Source organism: Apostichopus japonicus, chromosome 4 (genome assembly GCF_037975245.1).
Source record: "Apostichopus japonicus isolate 1M-3 chromosome 4, ASM3797524v1, whole genome shotgun sequence".
NCBI classification, from domain to species: Eukaryota; Metazoa; Echinodermata; class Holothuroidea; order Aspidochirotida; family Stichopodidae; genus Apostichopus; species Apostichopus japonicus.
The window spans coordinates 2,797,408-2,817,209 of record NC_092564.1 but is presented as its reverse complement, the minus strand read 5'-3'; the positions used below and the strand labels follow the sequence as shown (position 1 = coordinate 2,817,209).

At 38.2% G+C, this 19,802-nt stretch overlaps 1 protein-coding gene across 2 annotated transcripts in view; it reads left to right on the top strand.

Annotated features, from left to right (window-relative positions):
• Window positions 1–10,220: 10,220 nt before the first annotated feature.
• The window catches only part of LOC139966140 (cysteine dioxygenase type 1-like), a 29,885-nt gene continuing 20,303 nt past the window's right edge, over window positions 10,221–19,802 (top strand). Inside the window, exons 1-2 of one of the 2 annotated variants that reach the window (XM_071968865.1) lie at window positions 10,221–10,522; window positions 15,381–15,645. In XM_071968865.1, the coding sequence (XP_071824966.1) occupies window positions 15,476–15,645 (170 nt within the window). In that variant the 5' untranslated portion in view covers window positions 10,221–10,522; window positions 15,381–15,475. Of the gene's footprint in view, window positions 10,523–10,562; window positions 10,716–15,380; window positions 15,646–19,802 lie in introns of those variants that run through there. The other variant, XM_071968866.1, reaches the window with a different exon arrangement.

Here is a 19,802-nt window from a genome sequence, read left to right as displayed (position 1 = left end):
GCAACTCTAGAAACTGTCTAGAAAACCCAGAATGCAAAATGAATTGAGGTTTCGATGACTTCATTACGCTGCAGAAATATCTCCTGTAATATAAATGTCCTGCACAGGGGCGTAGCGAAGGTTTTTTTTTGTTTGGGGGGGGGGGTGTGGAGAATTTGATTTGCCGACGGATCTGGAAGTGGTGGATGAAATGGGGGAGGCGTCTAAGGGTAGGGGGTCTACCCCTCCCATTTGGAAAATTATTAGTTTTGAAACGCCCTTAGATGCAATCTGGTGCATATTTTAAGTCAAATTTGGCACGGAAGAAGCTCCCGTTCTCCTTTTCTCTATTCAGCTTTCCTTCTTTCTTCCCCTTCCGCTCTCTTCACCTTTTCTCCTTTTGCCGACAGACCCAAAATTTGCCGACAGCGACCAAATTATTGGGGGGGGGGTGGTGTGACACCCCCACACCCCCCGCTCGCTACGCCCCCTGGTCCTGCACCACGATGTACAATTACACTATGGCATGATAAACACAGGTCAGTTATCTGTACTTGACAATACACACCTACACCAAAAACAATAGAGGTCTTGTACTCAATGTTATGAATCCACACACAAAGTATGAGAAGTATCAGCCATGCCTTGAGGTATAATGTTTAACGGTTTTCAGAGTTTGACCGCTGGTGACCGCAAATCAGCTACAAATGACCTACACCAACGTTAACAATAACATGATTCTTGTATTCAGTATGGAAAATCCATATACATTGTATGATAAGTATCCATGATATTCATGAGATATCGTTTTTACGAGGTTCTCAATATTTGACCTCTCGTGACCTCAAATAATCTTTTACCTCCATTAAAACACAAGAGAGTTATTTTGCTCAATATAACACATCCACAGTAGGAGAAGTATCCATGCCTCCAGTCTTGAGATATACTGATGCCTAAAGTGTAGTCGCCTCACAATAAAGAATAATAACACGGAATTATAATGCACAGTGCAAGTATCCACCTAGAAAAAGGCTCTCAATGCTAAAAGCTTGTCGCATAAGGTGAGACACTCTTAGTCGTGTTAACATGTTCCACAATCGCGGTGCAGTAAACTGAAAAGAACTACCCACCCCCCCTCCTCCCCAGAGAATGGTTGGATGTTGATCCCCTGAGAAGTAACTGATCATTTGAAACAAGATTACGGTTCGGAATGTATTCTTGAAAGCACATCAGAGATGTACCACATTGTGAAGAGACTTGTATATAGACAATCAGCATTAGCTTGGAAGCAATCGTGTAACAGCGGAAGCCAATGCATGCAGTTCTTTACAGGATTGCTGTAATATTATGGTTTAATATTAGACTTTTTCGACAAAGTTAAAGTGCGAGCTGCGGTGTTCTGGTTGAAGACGAGACAGTTACATTGTTGGTTAAGATGGTATGCATAACAACGCAGAGTGCTTGACCTACGTTTGAACGTAAATGACAGTCCATCGTCGGATAGTTCAGACGCCCTCTAAAGTCACAGTTCATAACGTTCCAAGGAGTATCGCTATAATACAAACACAGGCCTGCATATATGGCAAGCCATGTGGGACAAACACTGCATAATATATCCGCGTATTAATTAGAATATATACGCGTATTAATTCGAATATATGTGTTGTAGCCTACATGTGTAAAGTTTCGCTTTTTGAAGTGATCTCGCGAGCCCGCCAAAACATTTATCGTTGGTATATGTACACAGCAAGAGCGGAAATGTTTTTTCGTGTATATTCTAATTAATCCGTGCATATATTGGATTTAATCCCCATATGTATTTTATTTAATACGTGTATATATTCGAATTAATACGTGTATATATTCGAATTAATACGTGTATATATTCGAATTAATACGCGGATATATTTAAGCCATATGATTGGCTAATAATATATACGCGTATATATTCCAATTAATACGGGGATATATTATGCAGTGTTTGTCCCACATGGCTTGCCATATGCATAGCGCCATATCACATATTGTATATGTGTATGGAAGCTGCACAGACCAAATGAGGTGGGGTGGGTGGGGGCATTTCCAAACTTGGGTCAATTGCTATGGCAACACTCTCGAAATAATAAACAGTTGGAAGTGTTTACAAATAGAAGTATGTATCACATGTGACTATGTGAACTCGACGCCAGTGAGAGTTTATTGAAGGCTTTGACATCATAATAACTATACACATCGTCAAACTTACACCAATGACTTAGAGATGTTCGTCCACACACTATACTTCCTTACTCCTGGTAATATCACGGTTTGTATAAATACTTATGCGTGACGGCAAGCGGACTTCTCTCTTAGTATGTCACTCAGTTTGCGCATGTGCGGAGGTTTGAATGGTGAAATATCTCGCTGTCTGGAGATTGAAAGTGTATATGACACAGGTATGCGTCCCAATTAACAATCGATACTTTATTATAGACCCTACACGAAACGGAAAAATGATAATAAAATAGAGGCAGGGTCCTGTGCTGGATTTCTTTTATTCCAGGAACATGCACGTAAGATTTCTGTATAATTGATATAATTTATGAAGAATATATGTTCTGAAATTTTAATATAAAAATCAATCACAATAGCTGCTTTATCAGTGATTCTTATAGCCTACAAACTCTGAGTTCAGCTTTAAACATAATAATCACAAAAATAGCCATTTAGACGTAACGAGAACACGCGTCCCTCCATCTTAGCATATAGTCTCAATTAACATGTCCACCAAACAATGGTGTGTTACATTCAAAAGATAAAAAGAAGAGAAAACTTGAATTGATTCCGTAAAGAGGATTTGTCCAATTTCCTCTCGAAAGAAGACAGCAGCCCCAAAAGGCCCCAGGGCACCAAACATATTATTCATCCGAAGAGAAACAAGAATAGATTTAACTGAATATCATTAGTCATGTATATAGTAGAACACTAAGACAATGACGACAGCAACTGTCCGGTACGGGGCCGCACACAGCAGCCCCAAAAGGACCAACCAAAATATGGTGTTATCAAAGCGAAAAGAGACAAGAATGATTCTTTCTGCGTTGGAACTATTACACAATAGGATTGACAAAAATACCTATGACAACAAATTTCGCCGATACGAGGCCTCAGACAGCAAAAGGGCCCGAAAATGGTTTATTCATCCGAAGAGAGACAAGGATAGAACTATATACTAACTGAGAATCACTATAACAGCAACTTCTTCCAGTACGAGGCCCCAGATAGCAACCCCAAATGACCCACTAAAATTGTAGGCCTACTCATACAGAAGTTTACAATACAGAAGTTTACAATACAATACAACACAATATACAATACAATACAATTACAATACAATGCAATACATTACAATACAATACATTACAATACATTTCAATACAATTAATCAGAAATACGATAGACATATGTGTACATGGGCGACATACCATGTTACACTGGTTACACAAGGTTACACTGAAGACATCTGATACAAAACATTGGGACGTGCCTGAAGGTATATCGTGAGCCGTTGCTGAAAAATGCAAAGGAAAGAGCATCTTGTATTCCTTATATATATGGAGGAAAGTGGTATCACACCCCTTTCGTTTATTACTTGAGTCTCTCTCAGTCCCTTAAGACCAACATATTTCATTGTATTCCGTTGTTTACCAATTGAAAGAAACACTTACTGTCCCCGTGAACTTTCCGTGATACCTTCGAGCGAAACCATAATAACCAGTTTCTGGGAATCTACGCTGTACAAACGGTAATTCATATGGGAAATACCCGATTTGCGGAAATTTTTACTTGTAAGCTTTACAGAATATATTTTTTGGCTCATAACTGTTTGACCTTGCTATTGATGTAAAATGATCACCATGAGAAAGTCCTGTCTTTTGTGTCACGTATATAACTGTATCCACTTGTGGCTTTAAAGATGTTCAGTAGGTTATATAGAGTCGAATAATCTTTACTAGTGCCAGGCAAGTTTCAAGCGAGCGTAACCAAGTCTCAATGAGCATCACATCGTCTCTCGTATCATTTCCCCATTGTGAGACATGCTTATTGCGCTTAAAGGTGCACTCGCTCGTAGATTCTGTCCGTCACACCACCCGATCCAAAACTAATATCAATACTGCCCTCCACTGATTCATCGACTAATCTCGGTTGTTTTGAGTTCACATTATGCGCATCGGATAGAAATGAGTACGGCTTCAAATTAATGTGTTGTCTTGACGACGTCGTTTTGGCGAATCAAGTAAACCGTGTTGCGATACAAAACATTTGCAACTCGGATGGGTACCGTAATTTGTTCACTTGGTAAAAACATTTGAGTTTTTTAATTTTTTGTCGTAACAGTTTTCCTCATTTGACCTACATACTGTTGCAGAGAGTGAGGTAAACTAACAAATTTAGTGTTAGTTTCGGTGATGTTTATTTCTTTAAACCTCTGATCGCCCAAGTTAATGTATTTGCAGTACATAAGGATTCTGAATATAAAAATATATAAATATAATAGAAACAGCCAATGCTCAGATATGTAAGTTTTCACAGAGAAAATAAAACAGAGTTCGGTAGATTAAAATCAGATCCATAAGTAAGTAGATTTCTCTGCAGCACACCCGCCGCTCTCTCGGGCAAACTAACCGACAAAACATTCCCTTCATGTTCCATTGTGTTAGACCTCTCAGTACAGCTAGTATATATTGTCGATAGTTGGTGAAACTTTCTGTAAGTCTTCATGATGTGCACCCTGTTGGTTTAAGAAAGAAATATTAATTAATCCGTAGCCTGGCACTTCACAAGTGCAGTGTCTCATCCGTATAGTCTAATTCATTTCTACATAAATCCACTCCATCATATCACTTGCTATGTACGATTCCTTAATAAAATATAACATCTAACTTCGTTTATACTTCATTATAGTACTTTATAAGTGAAGTATTCCGCATTATAGAATTTTCAGTTCATTGAGGGATAATTCATATATAACATGCTTATGAACCTCATCCCAGCTTCACTGACTTTAAGTTTGGAGTTAACGTGTTTATAAGATTAAAGACTGTCACCTGTATCGATCTCATGTGACCTTTGGCCTCTACAAATAATGCTAGGGTTCAAAGCACGGAAGTAACATGGTTCAACCAGGGAGTTGTTATGGAACAACTCCCTGGTTCAACATGATTCAACATGGTTTCCGTGGTTCAAAGTCTCAATAAAGTGGCCGACTAAATACGTATGGAGTCTATTCAAGCTCTTGTTGAATTTTCAGACTTTGACTTCTATTGACCTTGGCATTTGCCCTTTCAAAAAACCAAATGGACCAAATGAATTTCATGCCAGCTTTACAGTTGGGTGTATAATGTTTACAATGTTTTCACAGTAATACCGCTTTTGACCCCAAATGACCTTTGACCTCTACCAAACAACATATGGCTCTTCTACTCACCAAGGTGGATCGACTAATGAAAGAAGATGCACTTTTGGAGCTGCCGTGGGAAGAGTCTTCACGCTTTCAACTCATGTGAACTCAAATGACATTTGACCTAAACAAAAGCAACATGATCTGTGGTACTAAAACTAAAATGTGTCTACCTAGCAAGTATAAAGTTATACCACCGCCACGCACTTTTTGAATCGGGTCTACAAGACAATGCGAACCTCACACACACGTACGCACACACATGTTTGTATTACATTCAGACCGTGGACCCCATGCATTGTATTTTCCATTGTTCAAATCCACGTACCCTAACCTTAACAATACCCCATACAATAGAATTCTTCCGAGGACGTGGTGATTCTTTAACAATCACAACCGAGGACCTGAAATTCTTTTGTTCATGTCCTCGGTCAGATAGCAAAACAAACGCACCAAAACCATCGCATCAATTAATTTTCCTTCAGCAATTAAGGAATCACAAACAATCGAAAGAAGTAACAAGAAGATTAGTATGTATATAATTCTGAAAAGCAGTAGGCCTAATACATACACGTATTAACCAAAATCGCAGGATTAATGATATTAATAATAAACAGCCTTTCGGCTATCACCCTCGTACCAGCATGACAAAATAACCGAAACAGAGTCAAGCCCATGAAGGAAATTAGACTCTGCAAGTTGACAGTGCATAAATAATGTGAAGAATCCAAGGTCACGACCTCTTTGGAAATCAAGGGTCAAATTTAGCCCAATTCGTGCGAAAAGTGTGCAATCTACTCATATACCGTTAGTTAAACCGACTTTTATACTGGGTGTTAAATTTAATAAATTTCGATGGGTGTATGATGATCGATGTACCTCCTGACTGATCACATGATAATGGTCATTTGGGTGAGATTTGGATCCGTGAATTACCTACTTGTTTTATTTGCGAATTTCAGATGAAAACGGGAATTATGGCTTACGTGAACAATTGACGCGTTATATTTAATAGAGGGAAGCAAATAAATATACAAAAGGCAGCCTGAAATTTGTCCGCGACTTGTGTGGGTCTCGTTCCCAGTCCTCGAACCCTGACTGTCCGAGTACAATGCATCTTTCAAATATTGGTTACTTTACGGATTCGCGTCCTACATAAATATAAAAAACAAAAAACAAGAAAGCTACAGTGTGGTTTCGATGATGCATGCTAAATGAATAATACTATATGAATGTGACACGTACACTAGGCTGTAGGGTATAGGCCTACTAGCCAGGATGAACTTACATACTAAGTAGTACAGCAAAAAGCATTGAGATATGACTATTCACACTGGCAGCTGATGACCGAGATGGAAAATGTTCTTGTACTCAGCATACTGATTGATCTCTACCAAACTTTAGACAACAGGCTTTTATTACTCAATGTGGTACACCCAGTGCCGCAGGAAGGTACTTTTGAGTGGGGGCTGAAGACTGATGGCCGGCTTGGGGGAGGGGTCTAAGGGGAGGGGGTGTCCCCCTCCCCTTTGGAATTTTTTGCATTTCCAGGTGGCCTCAGATGCAATTTGGTGCAATATAGCACACTTCAACACCCACTCCATTTTGTAAACTTAATTTTGTATTTTCACCTGGCCTTAGATGCAATTTGGTGCTCCAAATGAGATTTTTTTTCTCATTTGGAAATGAAAAAGGGGTTTTCTGACTTGCGAAGCGGGGGGGGGGGGCGGAATGATACTTCCGCCCCTCCACATTTTTCACTGGGGGGGGGGGGCTGGCGCCCCCAGCCCCCCGGTTCCTACGCCCTTGGGTACACCTATACATTCCGTACATTAAACAAGCAGGCGCCGGGCGATTTTTACCCACTGGTCACCAAGATGTTGCGTCTGGTTTGCCTAGAAAACATCTCACTACACAACTTTACTACATACAAACCTGAGGTTTTCATTTTGCACTGAATCTCGACAATTGCGAAATACGAGGGAAAACTTCAACAACGGAAGCAAAGATATAATACCGATGATTCAAAAAGACGTATGTACAAACAGTTCTTGCCGTTTATAACACACCTTTTGTGCACAGGCATGTATGCAGTGACGTATGCAATTACCGACGCACTTAAGTCAATGGAGATTTGGTCGAGGCTTCTGATTTCTTATTTATGGATGCCCTTAAGCTAATTTCCAATTGCCAATGGCCTCTCTTATTCTTATGAGGTGTTACGCACATGTTATCTAATAAACTGGTCGGTGGGAGATATGGTAGAATATAAAAGGTTTCCACAATTTGAGCCCTGGTGACTCCCAATGACCATTGACCTCCACCAAAAACAATAGGCTTCTTGAACATAACATGCACAACGACATACTAAATATGATATTGGTCCAACCATCCCTTTCATTGCGTTTGCAAGGTTTCATAATTTGAGGAATTAATTTGAATGCGTGAAAGTAAGTTGGCCTGACGGTTCGATCCTAGCAGGATCTTCGTCAAAGGCTAAATGACAAGTAACAGTAACACAAAAACACGCACAGAACACAGACAGGTTAATGAGCATTGTGAACACAAAGAGATAGATGTAAGAGGATTAGTAGACAAGGGATGGAGAGAAGAAAGACAGAAAGAAACCAACATGGGAAGAGGAGAGGTAGGAGATAAACAGTGGAGGGACAAAGAGAGGATAAAGGGAAGGGGGTGGGGAATACACTGGAGAAGGACAAAGACAGAAAGGTATGGAGAAAAAGGGGTGGAAGAGAGCTATGAGAAGAGGAGTGATTGGGGGGGGGGGGCAAGGGGAGAAGGAGGGGGGACAGAAGAAAAGTTTGTCATGTCCTTAGAGCCCATGAGGTTGAATGGTGCGAAGACGTTGCATCCACATCCTCTCTCTGCTGATTCGTACCTAAGGATTCAATCCCCTTTAGGGACATGTCGTTAATGGTATGGTTGGGATGGTTAAAGTGTTCTCCAGCTGGGGTCTTAGTCTTCATGGTGTTGACTTTGGATCTGTGACCATAGAATCGCTTCTTGGGGGTTGTTTTGGTTTCGCCAACATACTGGATGCCGCAAACTCTACAAGAGATCAGTTATATGACATTAGTGGTAGTGTGCAAGTGATGTGACCCTTAGTCTTGTGTGTGAGTTGCATGCTGTGGCTGGTGATGGAATTGGATTCAACAATGATGCAGATGATGCATCTCGAAGTACGATCACATTTGAAAGTACCATGCTGAATGGATGTAGGCTTAGAAGTTAGAGGTGGAACAGCAGCTCGTACAAGAAGGTCTCGTAGGTTGCGGGGTCGTCTGTAGGCGATGATGGGTTTTTCAGGGACGGCTTGTTGGAGTCTATCTGATTGGAGGAGAATTTTGTGGTTGTTAGAGCTAGGTGATTTGCTGAAGAGGAGGAAGATTTGGGTGGAAAGTAACAACCAGGGAGAGCTTATTGTCGCAATCTCGTCCCTCTTTGTTCTTTACTGCCAAAGTAGATGATCTTGAAAGGGAGCGGACTCTCTGGTTAGCTTCACGCACCCTTCTGGCACTATGGCCCCTGGCAGTAAGGTGTTTTCCCAAAGCATCTGTGTGGCGAATGAAAGAGGAATTGTTAGAGCAAATGCGACGAAGACGAAGTGCTTGACTGTAGGCAATTCCAGACTTGCAGTGACGGGGATGGCAGCTTGAAGTATGGAGATACTGGTGTGTGTCTGTGGGCTTGGTGTATAAGTCTGTAGAGAGAGAACCGTGTTCCTTGCGAACAGTCACATCGAGAAAGTTAACCTGTTGGTGAGAATTATCAGAGGTGAATTTAATGGTGCTGTGGAAAGAATTGATGTGATTGATGAAGGTGAGCAGGCTATTCTCATCACTGGTCCAAACGAAAAAGATGTCATCAATGTTGCGCCACCAGATAAAAGGACGGCAGGGAGCTGTACTGAGCATGCGTTCTTCGAGGCTAGACATAAACAGGCAAGCAAAGGAAGGAGCCATCCTGGTACCCATGGCATTTCCGTGTCTTTGAAGGTAATGCTTGTCCATGAACGTGAAGTTGTTTTTGGTGAGAACCTGTTGCATGAGAACTTTGATGTCAGAGATGGGTGGACAAGGGTGGATCTTCTTAGACAGGGCTGCACACGTGGCTGCGATACCTTCAGCATGAGGGATGTTAGTGTAAAGAGAAGTGACGTCGAAAGTACCGATGATGGCTGTACTAGGGAATTGGTTCTTGATATATTCAAGTTTCCTGAGGAAATCTGGAGTGTCATGGATGTAAGAGTTAATCTGAGGAACTAACGTTTGCGACGGTTGCGCTTTTTTGTTTTAGGGAATAAATTTAGCCAACACAAGAAGCAAAGGGAAAATTATGATATAAAATAAACACGTGAAACACCGACGGTCATACTATCGCAATAGAGACCCTATAGGGTCTCTATATCGCAAGAGTAAAGAAGAAGCTACTCTAGAAAGTTCTAACGTGAAACATGTGTAAACATTGGACTAGTCCATTATTTTGATTCATCATTTCGGGCGACTTCAGTCCTACGGAGGCCTAGGTTGGTCGCCCAACCTGCTACGTTTGGAAGACCATCTAGCCTTCATTTATCAACTTTAACGTGAATATTGAATAAAGAATTGATAAAATTAGCATCTTAACCGGGGTAAACGTTTTTGAATCACATATTGGTAGACATGGGTTAGGTTTGCTACTTACACATTACAAGTATTTATGGTATTTACAAGGCTCGGTATAATTCTTTTTCCTGACGTAAACAAAACTCGCAGTCTAGTTCTAAACTAAAGATTAGTTGTGAAATTTGGCACGTTGTGTTCAATTCCACACATCTTCACGTAGTAAATATACCAAACACAAGTACAACCAAGGTTACAACAATCAGCTCGCTACTATACGTTATTGGAGCATTAACTAATTTCAGTTCCGCGCTTTAGAAACCGAGCGTTGATGTTAATAACTTCTGCTGTAATCTGAAAAAAAGATCATCCTAGGTTGTACTTGTCGAATGAAAACTTTAGTGGCGAATATCTGGAAGAATCATCCTTACAGAGAGATTATTTAATTACTACGAACGGAGGAGACAGATGACTTGAAGAAGTAAGCGTCCACGACGGCAACGTTCTGTTACTCGACTGATTAGGCCTAACATTACAACTAAGTTACAGTACAGTCTATCATTGATGGTAACCTATGCCTGTAGACTGTCTGCACTTTAGTCTCATCTCAATCCTATGTCTTCATAGCTAAACTTTTCATCATTCATTGCCAGTTTTTGAAGCCTTGGTGTCTGGTGAGCAATGCGATCTATCTGAATGTAGACGAGTTACACTAAACTGTTATCTAATAACTTATAATCGGTCATACTTTGTAGCGCTCGGTTGGCGTTTATGTCCTAGTACTTTTTAGTAGGATTTTTTGCCGACTTAACCCATAAAGATTCACAGGCCAATACTACTTACACTAGATCTAGGCCTAACCACTGCCTAAGCCTATCTACTGTACAGTACTACAGCAAGTTGTGCTGTTCAGATTCAGCAGGGTTCCTAATTACTAGCTTAGCATCAAATGTTTTTCAGTCACATTTTGTAAGGATATAGCCTTACCAAAAGAACAATCTAGGCCTACAGTAGGCTAGTTGATATTAGTTCCTGAAAGTTCCAAAAAAACGGAAATGATGTAGCCTAGTTACATAAGGCTACTGTAAACCAACATGTTTACCAAGTAATTGTCTGATCTAGGCTAAATGTTAGTTGATGTTTACATCACACTTGAACGTTTACCTCTGGTGATTATGTAGCTCACATTTTGACAAACTTTCAAAGGTGTTGCGAATGGGCTAGTCATAGAGAAGTACAGTATGGCACCTGTCTATAGGCTAGTTGATATTAGTTCCTGAAATTTCCAAAAAACTGAAATGATGTAGCCTAGTTACAGAAGGCTACTGTAAACCAACATGTTTACCAAGTAATTGTCTGATCTAAATGTTAGTTGTTGTTTACACCACACTTCAAAGTTTACCTCTGGTGATTAAGTAGCTCACATTTTGACAAACTTTCAAAGGCGTTGTGAATGGGCTAGTCATAGAGAAGTACAGTATGGCACCTGTTGCTTTTTTATCCCTTTTCTTGTCTGCTGTGTTTGATAACTATGTTAGAAAAACATAACAACAACTTAAAGGGTGTGAAGACTGGCACACAAAGAAACGTCTCACGCCGTTAATCTGATCTAGTTTCGAATGAGGTGTAACGGAACTGTTAGACACCACCATCGATCCCAGAAAATACACACACAGCTTGCTTCCGTCGGTAATTAGACACTAGTGTACAGTAATACAGGTACGGTCGATACCCACAACACATGTATAGCAGTGATGGACATCTCAGGTCTAGATAAAAGATAACAACGTATCATGTTTCATTACTGCCTGCATTTTGTAGCGACAAGAAAAAAAACTTAACTTGCAGGCAACGGAAAGTTAACTTTTTCAGAGGGCGGCACGCGGTTTGGGGCGAGTCTTCAATGCCTTTAAGTGCAATAGTGTATTTCTGTAATCTGTAGCTCGATCATTTATTAATTTGGTACAACCACAGCTTGGTATCAGAACATATTCAGGCAAGTGAAAATCCTAATAAGATCTAGATAAGATCTAGACCAGATAAGTATCAAAAAGGACATATTGTATATATTTAAAGCAACTTGCAGAGCTGTTAAAGTTTTCATACAATTTGGAAACATTTATAGCTCACTGGTGTTGTTAGTTGGACAAAGGCCTAATTGCATACTGTAATAAACAATTTAAATTGTAAGAAAGAAGAAGAAAGTGCTTGATGCTCATTTGGATTTTCACAGTAAATTTGGTATTGCAAAGTAGTACTAGATATGTACAGTATACAGTAGCCTTTTGTGTTGGCCTATGGTAGTCTACTTATAGACAGTAACTTTGGCTACATGCAGGCAATCAAGAATGTTAAAGACCTATATATTAGGCTTTAACCTTTTTTGGGCACAGTTACTTTAGACATTCATTTCATTTTGCTGTGATATGCCAACTTGTATGTTTATGAATATTTAATCGTAAGATAATTTTGTGCAAATTACTAGGGATACTGTATTATGAAAGTGAACCCAACCTTTATCTTCACAGTACCGTACAGTAGGTTACATGAGTTAATAAATCTTTGTGAAGAACAACTGCTCCCCCCCCCCCAACCCACACCAAACATCTTAGGATACTCTTGCTCTGTTGGGACGATATCTGGGTTTAAAAGTCATGTGGGTGGTTGGGGGAGGGTCGGGAGCCTGTGATGTCATGGAGCCAGTTGGTGCACATACTTGCCATTTTGATGTGAAACCTTTCCCTTTGTTTTACTTGTCATATTAAGAAGCAATAACACCATTGCCAATATGAGGTCATAGTATGTTTATCACTTGGGCAATTCCATGAGAAAGTGGACATGATACCCAAAAAATTAAAAGTGTGTGACAATAGTAAATTTGGTGTCAAATGAAAGCTAAGAGTCCATATTTTCCAGAATCAGGTTCAGAAATGCAATTTTCATGCATTTTGGAATGCAAATATATGGGTGATGAAAATTCAGGAGTTGATACAGAAAATTGAATGATGATTGGTAATAAAAACTATTCGTCACTGCTAATTGATAGCGAGTATATAAATGATATCAGCCACTACCATGTGAGAGTATAGATCATGGAAAACTGAATGGATAATATTTTCGCCCCTTCTCCTCATTGGTTCTGCTTCAATGGCCTTCGGTATTTTTGCCACTTGAAATGTCCTTCCGTTACCGAAAATACAACTTTTTTTAGTTTTACAGGAAAAGTTGCAGCATGATTAAACTGAAAGTTCATCTTCAAAGCAAGTTTAGATTGGCCAACAAAATGAAATAATTAGTTTCACCCTGGTCCTCTTCGTTTGTTCATTATGATTGATTAAAACCTGTTTTTCCGTTACCATTTTGGTAAATTCACATGTTGACACAATAATAAAATTGTCAGAACCAACATTCCAATGTGAACTATAACAATGTATAGACCATCAAAAGCAAAAATATGGAAGTTATTTCTAACTATCAACTAATCACATTATGTTAATTAACTGTATGTCAATAACTGAAAAAGCGAAACTGAAAAAGTTGAAGCAACTATCACTATATATATATTCAACTGAATTTATTCTAAAATGATAATCAACTGAAGCTGAAGTCCTACTACTTTAGGAATAATCACCTGCTAATTAATGGGAAGTGATTGTACTGTATCTAAAAGTACAAACAAACATGTGATATTCTTCTTTGCACACTGTAACTGAGTGGACCTTTTGTCCTTCCGTTACCGTCCTTCCGTTACCAAATTTAACTTTAATTAGCACAATATTTCTAGAAAACCAAAGCAATAATTTCAGAATGGAAAGTGGTACAGTATAGGAAACAGTATTGGGATAACATTTCTCACCTCTAAAATAAGATTACTCCATAGAATTCACAGAGTTTTACAATAAACTCAAGACGTGTGAAAACCCTTGTCCGTTTGCTGTCCTTTCGTTACCGACCTCATTAATATTCATATTTCAAAAATGGGAAGGGTTTGTGTTAAATAAAATATGTGAAAATTGAAGTACGTACAGTAGTTGTAGCTAGTCAATGATGACAATTATTTGTTGTAATTAATGGGGATATTCATGATATACTTGTTCAAATGTCAGAAAATTAGTCCCAATGTCCTTCCGTTACCATGGAATTGCCCACTTCATTAATTGAGACTCAAGGGCACTAAAATAAGAACACTATATTTTTTTGTATTAATGTTTGATATATTTATTAATTTAAACAGCTCATGCATATTTATACTGTTGATCATGATATTCTACTGCACAAACTATTGTACATTACAGGGCTTTATTGACTGAATTACAGTAAGAAATATTTTAGAAATCATCTTCAGTACTGTACTGTATGTTAACATTAATTCCATCAGTTTCTATTTTAAAGAATACTTTTTTTGGTGAAGGTCTGCAAGGATCCATCCTTTGCCCTCTCTTTTATTTATTATATCGATTAAAGTAATCAAATGTTATGGTCCATGCGACCATGCAACACATGCAGTAACATGCCATATTTTACTGTACAATGTTTGTTGAAATACAGTACATTCATGCTGACGAAAGTAAACTCCTGGGAGAAGCCCAGGCAACATTGGTGAACAATGAATGACCTCTGTTCTGTTTCCATGGCTGTGCAGTAACAACTGGCCTTAGAAATACTGTAAATAATAAAGTCTGATGCTATTGTACAGCAATGGTATTTAATTTCTTACCAAGATGAAAATTCTGATCAAGGGATGTCGGAACTGTGTAGAAATCAATCGCGTCACACTAGAAAGGTCTTCAAGAGTGTATGAAAATCTACACAATATGGCACGTACAGTAATATTACTGTAGACAAGGTTTTCAGTGATTTTAAATTATCTGAATTTTGAATAAAGTATTAAAGGGTTTCAATTTTTTTTTCTTTTGTGTATGCCAGTATACAGTGAGTTTGAAGTTTTTTAAAATCCAGTAGAAATATTATATATTTATAAATAGTACCACAACATGTAAAACAATGTCATTCAACAGAAAGTATAAAATAATACAGAAGAACATACAAAACATTGTAAATGTATATATATACATAAAATATGTATAAGTAGGATTGTAAAACAGTATCATTAATTAGAAATTGTAAAAAGAATAAAAAGAGCTGCACTATAAACAAAAGAAAGCAAAGTCTAAAATGACTGTAAGTAATATTATACTTTTCTCCCTACTACCATGGTTTCCCTTAAATGTTAGTTACAGTACAGTGCGAATGTCCCCCTACTGTACAAGTCATTGGCATAGCGATTGTCCACGTAAAGACTGTAATGGAACTGAATTGATGATTTTTATGTTTCGCAGGTACTGTAGCACTGTGGGTCGCTACATATTTTCTTCTCAACGGCACACCATCCAAACCAGGTCATTCAGTCAAATTAGTTTGAGGTGAGAAGAAGATGTCGAAGACGTACGTGAAATGTCCCAGTTCTTTGGAGGAGCTGATAGCCAGTCTTCACATTTTATTTGAAGAGGATAATGTCAACATCGAAGAAGTCCAAGAAGTCATGGAGAATTATAAGAGTAACGTAGATGACTGGGGAAAGTTTGCAATCTATGACAATCACAGGTGAGCATGTTACTAAACTGTACTAGTTAGTCTTGTAGGAAAGGGGAGAAATGGGGAGGTTGGGGAATTAAAGGTAATATTGCAGGAGAAAAAAAATGATGTAGAACTCCACAAAAATACTGACCAGTGTGTGTCCATGGGTGTTCATGAAAGCACAAGTTGATGAACACATGCTACGACAAGAACACGTTTTCAGAGCGTCAATTACTGTACAGTACAGTATATAATGTATACGTGTGGCGGTGGTTGATGAATGAGAATAAACATCTGTACAGACACTCTATACAGATTGGCATGTAGACCGAGCTACAGTAAAGTACATGAAAACCTTGTTGCAAGGTCTTGAATAATTAACAGCACAGCATGTTCATATATACGGTGTTGCATTGCCGTTCTGGTCTGAGGTCTAACAGCTACAGACCAGTGCTGTGTGTTTTCAAACAAACCTATGTCCATGTTAATGACATTGACAAGCAAAATGTTAGCTTGAAATTTATCTGCCAAAGGCCAGAACGCTACGAAAAAATGTACCTCATCATGGTGGCAATGTGATTGTAGGAAGCCTGCCAAAAGGGAGGAGAACCTGAAGGAGATTTTCTGTCATCTACGCTGTCAGGATATTATATGCCCGAGCTGTATCATGTGTGTGTTCATTATGGCATATAGAATTATAAGGATATACAATAATGCAGACATTGTGGCTGGAATTCATGAATGTCTGCGTATGATGCCAGACACGCCTACAGTACCTGCTCTGTTTTATTTGACTTCAGCATAGAAAAGTACACAGACTATCTACCAATATTATCTTCAGCAACAGACATTGTTCAAAAGACTGATTTTTTTTAGATTTTTTTTTTCCACCTTCTTTATTGCACCTGAGTGTACAGTATGGTATGTTGTCAACTAGGAATATCATTTGGATTGTTTGCACTGTACATCAGCTCTTAATTGATCATTCACGATCTAGGTTTGCTTGTTTACACTGCTAATGTTTCGCATATTTATAATGCAACTGTGCAGGTACAGCACTAATGGTAGCATTTTGTGGGTCAGCGTGCACTGGGAGGATCTATTGACGGTTTGCCAATATGCGTACGTGTACACTTAGCGTTATTACAGCTCCGTTTTAGGATAAATTTTGTCAAGATACAGTCTGTGGAGACTACTGTAAGTGATATTTCACTGGATATTGAAACCATTCCCAGTGTAGAAGTTATAAAAAGTGATCTTGCTTGTACAGTAGCTAATAGGAAACCACTTTAGACACTTGTAAAGCATTTAATGTGAGAAGTCAGGGAGAGGATTAAATCCTGTCAATCAGGGAACCTTCTCCTCGCCATCACTTTTGGTGCTTCTGAAAGTTTCTTTCCACACGTGCCTTGACTATACAGTAACTGCATGACATATGAATAACAAAAAACTTCAACTTAATGCACTTTATACTGCTGTATAATACACTGCCAGGTTTAATCTAGAAACTGGACTTTAATAAAAAGGTACTTTGTTGTTATATGTCTAGATGCTTTGTGCTGTTAGATCAATACATTTACTGTATCAATAGGGTAGACAGTGAAGGTCATTGTGAATGGAGCAGCCTAGTCAAAACCTGGTTAGGGCTACTGTACAGTATATATGCACAAGATTTTAATGTACATACAGAACCCAACTTATATCTAGGTATTGATATGGTCCTGTAAGTTTGACACTTGATCTTGATCTATTTTAACTTGCATACAGTATACATTTGTGCGCAATGGCATCGGGAAAACATTTGAGTTGATCAAATCTGCTGTAGTTTCAAAACGAATTTGAAGCATAGATTATACAGATTTAGTAAAATTGCAATATATATTTGATTTATTTGCCATAAAGGAGTGTATTGCCCCAAGATTTGAGGATGCCATTAAATTACCATGAATTTAAACAATTACAAAACTATTTCTCTGATTCTCCAAATTACTTCCAGGCCTTTACGGATATTCAATTATATATGTAATAAAATGGCTTAGTGAGATCAAATGCTTCAAATGAAGTGAGCAGTACAAATGGTGAAAATGATTGACCATTATTTTTAAGTTAGCATATTACATATTTGGTATCAATACGTACCAGTGATAACATGTACAAATGGCAGTGTCATGTGTACATATTTATTTGTATGATAAAGTAGTGATAATATTGCGGATTTAGGTCATTCCGCTCTAACCTGTCTCCTACAGTATACTGTACATACAGTATACTGTACATGTTGACACTCCTACATAGCTTACAGTGTATCAACTCATAACACTGTCACACTGCCCTGAGTGCCCTCCTTCTAAATCTTAGCTTTCTGTGCTCAATATCCCAGAGATAGTACATGTGGCATTTAAAATCTTTATTGCTGTTTCAACAAGCTTTAATGTACTGTAAGTACAGGTGGTGTGGTTGTTGTCACATGACATATTATCATAAAACTCATAACTTTGAATGTTTGGCATTCAATGTACTATTGTGGTATTAAGGGCAACAAGTCAGCATTTGGTGGAGGTCAAAGGTGGCGATATTGGAAATCATCCTACTGTATGTTCACTGATCTGTTTAACCAAGTTAGTTTGACATTCTACAATCTTGAGTGCTCAAGTACTCACTGATGAGAGAAGATAAAGTGCTTTGGAGTTCTCAGAAAACTTAACATCCTTTTGCCATCTGCTCCAGTTGTACACGCCATCAACAGCAACGTACATTATGTGCCTACAGTATGATATGTAGATATGTGAAGTGCTATCTACAGTAGGTATCATTCCAACAGAAATACATTACAGTATGAATGTTAGAAGGATCTAGACATGAGAGCACTCTATGCAGCATAGCCAAATATGCTGGTTCATATAATACTAAATCCTTTGTGAACTATTCCCACTTGTACAAACCATTTTAAATTCTAGAAAAACAAAGTTTGAATGGATTGTAACTTGATTTACTGTAGTCACATGTACTCCTACAGTATCATGCAAACTGAGAATTATAATTTCAAAGTTTTGCTTTTTGACTGTACAGCACTGTTTAAATTGAAACTTTGATAAGTTAAGGTATTAATGTACTCTTTTAATGTACAATTTTAGTATGCAAGAACAACAAAAATATTTACCAATTTTAATCAACTCAAAAGTTGCTTTTACACTTTAGATCCTTCCAACACATGGTACATTGTATGTATAGTACATGTGCTAGCCTGCTTTACTATAGGGCGAACTGCTGTACTGTACTGGAAGTGCCTGAGCTACTGTACAGTAAAAATTGAAAACTTGCTATTTCACAACAATTTGCCAAACTGTTGAAACATTAATATTTCAGAACCATATAAAGTAGCATACTCTGACAGATAATGTACAGTAACTTCTCCATTGGCTAAATAAATTGTCTAAAGCCTTGTTAAAGTTTTCTCTATGGTGAAAGGACATGGTGGCTATTCATGACATCCGTCATCTTTCGGTTTCTATGATCATTGACGTTTTAGAAATGAAAGCCCAAATGATTCCATCAATGTCTGAGTCACGGAAGCCTCTTTTTAACACATCAAGTAAATAGATTGTTGTGCTGCTCTTTGATGGCATTTACGTTCTAAAATTGCTGAACAGGTTGCCCTCAATTTCACACCACATGTAGAAATTTCAGTTACTGCAATCAACAGCCAACCGATATATAAAACAAGAAACCTTTGAGAACTAATTAATTATGACATTTATAGTTTATATTCACATAATATTATTAATGTAATTGGAAATTTTGAAAGTAAATATTTCAAGTTGAAATAGCTTGCAGCTAACACTATTGGAGCTAATAAAGGATTATATACAAGGTTTCATTGGAGGTAATGAAAGGTACCTACATGCACTGTACGTATGATCTAAGGTTTAATAATTATAATGTCAGCTTTGTCATATAGTCCTTAACCACCTGTACAGTACCATACATTACTGTCAACTCCTAAAGTAACTTGAGAATTATCCCAAATTACTACGTTATATTTGAAACAAGGGATGGGAAATTACTACTTACGTATGTGAGGAGCGTTTCATAGATAAACCCCCAGTGGAAAGACATCGACTAGCCCTTTCGTAATTCAAGAATAGCAAAGCACCCCGAGATGAATCGAGGATAGAACAGTATCC